The 9172-nt window shown below is 44.8% G+C and overlaps 1 protein-coding gene across 1 annotated transcript in view; it reads right to left on the reverse strand.

Moving 5' to 3' along the window:
• SEL1L3 (sel-1 suppressor of lin-12-like 3 (C. elegans)) overlaps nt 1–9172 on the reverse strand; it is a 179256-nt gene that overhangs the window by 48814 nt on the left and 121270 nt on the right. Inside the window, exon 14 of the mRNA XM_006866302.1 lies at nt 4088–4150. Coding sequence (XP_006866364.1) covers nt 4088–4150 — 63 coding nt within the window. The remainder of the gene's footprint in view (nt 1–4087; nt 4151–9172) is intronic.

A 9172-nucleotide genomic window follows, 5' to 3' on the forward strand; every position in this document is an offset into this window, starting at 1 on the left:
GATGTCGGAGGTACAAACAGTGCCCTGCATCCGTGAGGCTAGGTATATCAGAGTCTGAAAAACTCCAAACTAAATCCATCGCCATCTAGTCGATTCTGACTCATAGTGACCCGTGTGTTACCAAGAGGAACTGCTCCACAGGGTCTCCTTGGCTGTCATCTTTCTAGAGGAGCCCTAGAGGTGCAGTAGTTAAAGCACCGATTACCAAAAGGTGAACGGTTGAAATCCATCAGCTGCTCTGCAGAAGAAAAATGTGGCAGTCTGCTTCATTATACGATTTACGGTCTTGGATACCCTATGGATTCGTTCTACTCTATCCTCTCAGTTCTGAGTGGGCATCAATAGATGGATGTGAGAGTGATGGTTTTTAGAAGCAGTTAGCCAGGTCTTTCTTCTGCAGTGCTGCTGGGTGGATTCATGCGGCCAAACTTTATGTTAACAGACATGGTACAAAGTATTTGCACCACCCAAAGAAGGGTGGAATTAGCAATCCTTAGCCTCCCTTCTCATGAATGTCCCTTCAAAACAAATGGTAAAGTACCAGCCTTAGCCTTTTCAATCTGCCACAACTCTTAGAGGCTCTGCCTCTGAGTCCTTCTGTTGTAATTAGCCCATTGGGACGAGTGGCTCCAGAAGACAGGGATCTTTGCTGAGAATCTCAAGCACCTATCTCAGGCTTGGCTCATAATAAACAAAACAAACCCCAAACCATGGCCACCGAGGCAATCCCGACTCATAGCAAGATGTACAGACAATAAGACAGAATACAACTGCTCTGGAGTTTCCAAGACTGTGAATCTCTACGGGAACAGACAGCCTCTTTCTCCTGCAGAGCAGTGGTAGGTTTGAACCACTGACTTTGTGGTTAGCAGACTAACACTTCACCCACTGCTCCACTAGGGATTCATTGGCACATACTAGGCCTCCTGGTGTGGTGCTATAGGATAATGCATTGGACCACAAGGTCGACTTAAGCTGCAAGGTCGGTGGTTCAAACCCACTAATCGCTCTTCGGAAACCCTATACAGGGTCACCATGAGTCGGAACAAATCTCTTAACAACAATAACAACAGGACTCCTGGTATGGCGCTATAAGATAAGCACTGGACTGTGAACCACAATGTTGGCAGTTCAAACCCACCAGCTGCTACTCAGAAACCCTGTACAGGGCCACTCTGAGTCAGAATTGACTTGATGACACTTAATAACAATGACAGATATTTAATAAATATTTGACCGATGAATGAAAGCCATCCTTTGAATGTGGGTGCTAAACAAAGTGGCATCCAAATCCTACATCCTCAAGATTGAGTGTAGGTTTCATATCTGCAGGTCCTCAAAGCAAAGGACAGCTTGGGAAAGTGTCAGAGGCACAGACCCCACCGAGGAGTCATTCTTCTTGAGCCTAGTACAGTGCCTGGTATGAGGCGGGCTCCTGGTTTATTGCTGTTGTTGTTAAGTGCCATCGAGTTGAATCCGACCCATAGCAACCCTGTATAGGGTTTCCAAGGAGTGACTGGTGAGCTTGAACCGCCGACCTTGCGATTCAAATGGCTTTGCAGTCTGGCACATTAACCCACAACACTACACAGCAGGTAAGTACTGCCAAATGCATTTTAATGAGCTGAGTCAATGCCTGACTCATGGTGGCCTCATACACAATGGAATGAAATGCTGCACCATCCCATGATTCACTGCAAATTGGACCACTGTGGTCCATGGAGTTTTTATTGACTGATTTTTAGACATAGACTGCCAGGCCTTTCTTCCTACTGTCTTACTCTGTAAGCTCCAATGAAACCTGTTCAGTATCACAGAAACATGAAAATCTCTGCTGACAGTTTGGTGGTAGCTTCACATGAGGTGCACTGTCTAGGAACTGAACCCAGGTTTCCTGCACTAAAGGTGAGAATTCTACCACTGACCAGGTTATTCTATAAAGTAATAGGAACCAGCTTTGGAACAAAACTAGAGAATACAGATCTCAAAATGGACCTTTCAGTGCTTGCTTTGAGAGGTCACAGTCTTAATTGAAGGTTCCTGTCATCACCCAAAACATTTCAGAATTCCTCTTTAGGAATTGCATTTGGACCAGCTCAGGAGTTGCACAAGAAATCCTGTATTATTGCATAGTCATCATACCTTGTTCTGGACATTTAGCTAGCTCAATCAACAGATCTGCCTCCTCCACATGACTAATTCCAAAACTCAAAGCAAATGTAATCTTCATCACAGTGTCTGACAGAATGAGGGCGTGGTGACTCCTTGCTGAGCATCAGAAACACTTTGAAGGGCATGGCTTCGCTAGGCCATACAACTGCATTTCAAACCTACTGAAGTTGAGCTAAAAATCCAGTCACAATACACAGGCATCAACGCACCACTAGGCTGGTCATAGAGCTGCATATCAGAAAACACCCCGTTATCCCATTTGAGAAGGAACTCTGGTAGCGTACTAGATTATGCGTTAGAATCTACCAGCCACTCTGCGGGAGAAAGATGAGGCTTTCTGCTCCTGTAAAGATTTACAGTGTCGCTATGAGTTGGAACTGACTCCACGGCACACCGCCACCACCGCCATCCCATTAGAGGAGGCTCAGGAGCACTGGTGGCACAATAGTTAAGTACTCAGCTGCTAAATGAAAGGTTGGAGGTTCAAAGCTACCCAGAAGCTCTTCAGTAGAAAGATGCAGTGGCAATGTTCTCCTATAATGATTACATCTAGAAAATCTCATCAGGCAATTCTACTTTGCTACATAGGGGTTGATAAGAGTCAAATTCAACTCGTCGGCACCTAATAACAACAACTGGAATCACTGACCTCAATGGCCAGCATTAAGCTGTGTTTTTCTACTCTTGCCTTACAATTCATGTTGGGGTCAGGAGGTGAGAGTGTACACCAGCAGGGCCACATTCCCTCTAGATGCCACACAGAGGGCAGAAGAGGATCCTGCTCTCACTGTATGCCCCAGCTACCTGCTCGACAGAACAAAAGAGTAGGAGAAAGAAAAATCAATGTGATTGATTATTTTAGGAGTCTTCACTAGCTGAACTGTGGGGTAAGAACGGAACCCAGATGGCACAGTGGGTTAAGCATTGGGCTACTAACTGCAAGGTTGGTGGCTCAAACTCACCAGCTGCTCTGAGGGAGCTTCTGCTAAGGTTTCCTGCTCCTCTCAAGATGTATATAGCTTCAGAAACCCTAAAGAACAGTCCTCCCCTGTCCTGTAGGATCAACTCTATGGCAGTGAGTTTGGTCTTTGATTTCTGGAAGGATATAGAGTCCTATCAAGGCTGTCTCGAGTTCCTGGGTGGTGCACCCTGTGAAGCGCTCAGCTACTCGGTGAATGGTTGGCAGTCTGAACCCAGCCAGAGGTGCCTAGGAAGACAGGTCTGGCAATCTGTCTCGGAAACCCTAGAGAGCTATTCTCCTCTGCACTCAAGGGGTGGCCATGAGTCAGAACTGATTTATAGCAATGAACAAGGTCAAGACTGTAGACTTATAGTGGTTTCTACAAATCTGTATGCCTGTGTGTATGAGTGTGTACCTGTGGATGTGTACACATTGAGCATGTGTTGTGTGCACCTCCACAGCTGGAGGTTTGATGAAGCCACTGGAGAAGAAATAGTGGCAAGAACAAAATGGCTCCTAATACTTGCAAGGCATTTGATAAACAGTCCCATTATCGAAGCATCAGAAGGCAAAGGTAGTTGGACGCGACAGAGTTAACCTTCAGAGACATCAGGCGTTTGGTTTTTCTAATTCAATAGCATTTAAGCCCATTCAATTTCAAGGAGCCCCACTGCTTGCTATTAGGGCAGCTGGTGATTATAATTTTAGCCTTCAAACAAAATGGGCCCGAATTCTATTTACTGGAAGGTGAATTCAGCTTTAGAAATTTGCCATCCCCATTGTGGCAGGGTTCTGGGTGTGTGGTAACTCAAAAATGACTAATCAGTGCGTGGCCGCAACCCCTCCCCACCCCATCTCCACGGTTAGGACCTAACCATTCACTCGTTTCAACGTGTGAGCGTGCGGGGGCGTGTGATGGAAACGTTTCCGTGCAACAAGGTGGCCAAGTGTTACCTTGGAAGCTGCCTTCTTCATCAGCTCCAAAGCGAGCCGTCTGTTCTTTTTCACTCCTTGACCCTAAACAATGACAAACAGCAGTAATGATGAGGACAATAAACCCAGCGTGCACCTAAAAGCATCAGAGATCCATCAGTGTCTAAGGTAAAACACACAAATAAAGCCCACAGCTTCCACAGAGGAAAATCTCATCTTAAAGAACTCTCAGTGCAGCGATGTTACATCACATCATCATCACCACCACCCTTATTTTGCTTATGTTTGTGGACCAGGAGCAACAGGCTCCCAAACGCCCCCTTAGCAGCTATGTAGGATTCCCCATTTAGCACAGAGTAAACTGCGCTCCTGTCAGTCCAGGGTGCTGTTGGGAGACGCTGTGAGTCAGGTTAAATGAGTTTGATGTATTCCTTAGGGGGATTATCTAATTTTCGAGCCAGATAAATCACTTCATCTGAGGTGGGCAGTCAAGAGTTCTTACTAGGCTGTGTTTTGCAGTTGTGCTCATCTTGGATGGATTCCCCGGATCAGCTTAAACCTGCTACCCACGATGAAGACAGCATCCCTTAGGATCGGATGCCCTAGAGACTGACAGAAACAAACAGACTCTTCCAGAAATATCAAGTTTACTCCTTAGAGTCTTCCTGAACTCAGACCCAATCCATGACATGGTCACATGGATGGGGTCACATGCGTTCAGAAGTGATAAGGCTTTCTAAGAGCATAACAATTAACTTTATTTAAACTCTTGTTGTTATACGCTGACATCGAGTTGGTCTCTGACTCATGGTGACTGCATATGTGACAGAACAAAAGGATGCCCGACCCTGTGTCACCCCCATGATCCAGGTAGATCAGATCACAGGAACCCATAAGCTTTTCATATTCACTGATTTTGGATGCATATTGCCAGACCTTTCTTCTTACTCTACCAGTCTAGAAATTTCACTAAAGTCTGTTCCACACGATAGCAACATCCAAGCCTCCACTGAAGGAATGTGTGGTGGCTGTACATGAGGCACACTGGCCAGGAACTGAACCTTATGGAAGTGTTCCTCATGGAAGGGGAGAAATCTACCATGCAATCACCACTGCCCCATTCAAATACGTTGTTGTTTAAGTGCTGTCAAGTCAGTTCCGACTCATAGCAGCCCTGTATAGGGTTTCTGAGGAACGACTCGTGGGTTTGAACCACCGACCTTATGGTTCAAACCAACCTTGAGATCCAGTGTTTTATCCTACAGCACCACACCAGTACTCCTTTAAATAATGTGGATGTACATTAAATGAAGACAGTAAGAGAAACACTCTTGTCAGCCAAAGCTTTATGATTTCATATATTATCTCATCTGATCCTTACAGCAGAGTCCTGGTGTGGTGCTGCAGGACAATGCACTGGACCGCAAGGTCAGTGTGAACTGAAAGGTCAGTGGTCCAAACTCACTAGCCGCTCCTCGGAAACCCTATACAAGGTTGCTATGAGTCAGAACCAACTAGACGGCACTTAACAACAACAACAACAATCTTCTTCCAGAAGACTGCAGCCATCAAAAGCCCTGTGGAGCACAGCTGTATCATGAAACACGGGGGTGGGGGGGCGGGGTGGGGGTGGGCTGCGGCGGGGAGGAGGGGATCACTATGACTTGGGATCAGCGCGACAAGCTCATAACCACCATACTATTATTTTCTCCTCTGCATTTCAGTATTATGCTGAGAAGGTATAAAGATTGTTAATCTTCTTATACAGGCTATATTTATCTTTCTATTTTCAGGACCCAAAATAAAATCATGAATCCAGCTATAGGCTAAATTGCATAAACCAAGGTTTAATTTACCTATTTAATAAAAACCAATGAATTGAAGCAAAATGGAGGTTCCACATATTTTTCAGAAGTGCATCATTACTTCATTTAATTAGGGACAGGAAGGAGAAAAGGACGTTGAAGGCTACTTGGAAAAATTGGATGAGACAGTGAGACAACTGTTCAGACTTCTGGAACAGCATCCAAAGACCAGAATCACAATCGTGAGTAATTGTTATCATGACTAATTGTGACTATCACAACTGTAAAGGTAGAAGTTTTGTAACAGAAAGGAGGAGTAGTTAATCTTACAGTGGAGAAACAGAGGACTCTAGGACCATCAAGTGAGAAGAGCACAAGCGGACTGTAGGACCCTATCCAGAGAAGTAGTGACACCAGGGATGGAAGCAGAAATGAGGACATGGAGAGAGAGAGCAGCTAAGGACTCTAGACTCATGGAAAGAGAGGGACTGAGAGCTGGCGGCCAAGAGGCAGGCTTGCAAAATGTGCCCTTTGGTTGTTTAAATGGTTATATACTTTTGAGTGTTTTTGTATATATCTCCCCGCCCCCCAAAACAAAACAAAACAGAAAACAGAGGAAATAGAAGCAAATACTGTTGAATGATGATGCATGGAGGAGATTGTCATTATTGCAATGAAATGGTGCATGCAAAACCAATGTTCTCCCATGTAAACTATCTCTCAATTCACAATAAAAACTTTAAAAAATAAAAAATAAAGAAGACCAGATTCACAGAATATTAGAACTTGGTGCAACTCAAAGTTTATCTTCTCCAATTATCTTGCTTTGAAGGAATAAAACTGGGGCCTAAAGAGGTTGCAGGAGCCCCGCTAGCATAGTGGATTATGAGCTGGGCTGCTAACTGCAAGGTCAGCAGTTCGAATCTACCAGCAGTTCCATGGGAGGAAGATGAGACTTTCTGCTTCAATAAAGATTTACAGCGTCTCGAAAATGCTATACAGGGTCGCTACGAATCAGAACCGACTCCATAGTACATGTTCACCACCACCACTAGGGAGGTTGACCTGCCAGAGCCTCATAGTTGGAGCTGTAACTGTGGCTGATGGTTTCCTTGGGATGGCCCTTCTCATGGCAACCCTAAGTATCAGGGGTTTGGACCTTTGTGATCTAAAGGGTTTCTATTGACTCATTTTCAGAAGTAGATTTCCAGGCTCCTCCAGCTTCCCCGGCTTGTTAGTCTGGCAGCTCCCCTGAAACCTGCTCAGCAACACAAAGACTTCCACTGACAGACGGGTGGTGGCTGTGTATGAGGTACACTGGCCTGGAATCGGCACTGTCCCACAGCTCATCTACCATCCTTGACTTCTAGGCAAAGAATTTCCCCAGTACCCTTGCTATTGCACCAGAAGTGGGGTCATTCTTGTACAAAGACCATGCACTAGGCACAAATGGAAGTGGTTAAACAAGATAACCAGGAAGTCCCATACACAGCGGAACCCAAGTTCCAAACGCAATAACGTCAAGTCAATTCTGACTCACAGAGATCCTACTAAGAGTACAACAGCCCCACAAGGTTTCTGAGGCTGGAAATCTTTATGGGAGCACACTGTCACATCTTGATCTCATAAAGCAGCTGGTAAGTTTGAACTGCTGACCTTTGGTTAGCAGCCAAGTGCTTAACCATTGCACCACCAGGGAAAATTGTCACACGGGTTGTCATCGAGTTGATTTTGACTCATAGTGACCCCACAAGACAGAACAGAGCTGACCCACAGGGTTCCCAAGGCTGGAAGTGTTACACTTGGTGCCTTGGTGGCTCCCATCAACATTGACAGACTTGGGAACCCTCTGGGGCAGTTCCACTCTGACATATAGGGTCGGTCCCTGAGTTGGAATCGACTCACTGGCAATGAGTGAAAACTTATAATTATAAAGTTCATCAATGACAAAAATAGGGACAAACTTAGGGACTCTAATATATACCATAATATACTGACAAGAATAAACGAGATACACACAAACAGCAGAAGACAAAAGAGATGAATAGAACCCCCTAAAAATTAGACACTTATGTTCATCAAAAGACTTCAGTGAAAGACTAAAAAGAGAACCCGCAAACTAGGGAAAAAATTTTTGCAGTGACATATCAGACAAGGGACTAATCTCTAAAGTTTATATAAACTAACAATACCTCCACAAGAAAGAGACAACCCAATTAAATAAACAATGGCCAGAGGACATGAATAGACACTTCACCAAAGAATACATTCAAATAGTCAACAAACATGAAGAAATGTTCATGATCATTAACCATGAGAGAGAAGCAAATCAAAACAACAATAAGCTATCATCCAACCCAACATTAATTGCAAAGTTAAAACAAACAAACAAACCAAAAACAACAAATGCTGGCGAGGATGAGTAGAGACTGGGAACCTCCTACATTGCTGGTGGGACTGTTAAATGGTTCAAGTACTGTGGAAAATGATGTGGTGCTTCCTCAGAGAGTTGGAAATAGATATACCTTATGATAGAGCAATCCCTCTACTTGGTATATATCCACAAGAAATACGAGCCATATGCACATCAATCTTCAGAGCAGCACTATTCACAATAGCAAAGATGGAGACAGCCTAAGTGTCCATCAATGGAAGAATGGATAAACAAACTTTAGTACATACACACAATAGAATACTACACAACACAACTATAATTGTAGACCATGTGTTACTAAAAGTGGGAAGTAGTTAATCTTTCCTTTCAGGGACAGAGGACCCCAGGACCATCAAGAAGGAAGAGCATGAGAGGAGCGTGGGGTCCTACTCAGAAAGCAATGACAGCAGAAACAGTGGCAGATGGGATGGCATAGAGAGATAGAGAAGCTCGTGGTTCTAGGCCCCCAGACCGACTAAGGCTGTGTTCCTGCGGCCAGAAGGCTGGCTTGCAAATGTGGCCTTTGGACATTTAAATGAACATATATTCTTGGTTTTGTATATGTTGTTGTTGTTGTCAGGTGCCATAGAGTCGGAACCGACCCATAGCGACCCCATGCACAGCAGAACGAAACAATGTCCGATCCTGGGCCAACCTCACTACCGCCACCACACTTGACGCCATCAATGATGCCACCTAGCTGATCCATCTTGTTGGGGGTCTTCCTCTTTTTCTCTGATCCTCTATCTTACCCAACATGACATCCTTCTCCAGAGACTGTTCCCTCCGGACAATGTGTCCAAAGTAGGAGAGACGAAGCCTAGTCATCTTGGCCTCCAAGGAGCACTCTGGTTGCACTTCTTCCAA

This window comes from Chrysochloris asiatica, unplaced genomic scaffold (genome assembly GCF_000296735.1).
Source record: "Chrysochloris asiatica unplaced genomic scaffold, ChrAsi1.0 scaffold00089, whole genome shotgun sequence".
NCBI classification, from domain to species: domain Eukaryota; kingdom Metazoa; phylum Chordata; class Mammalia; order Afrosoricida; family Chrysochloridae; genus Chrysochloris; species Chrysochloris asiatica.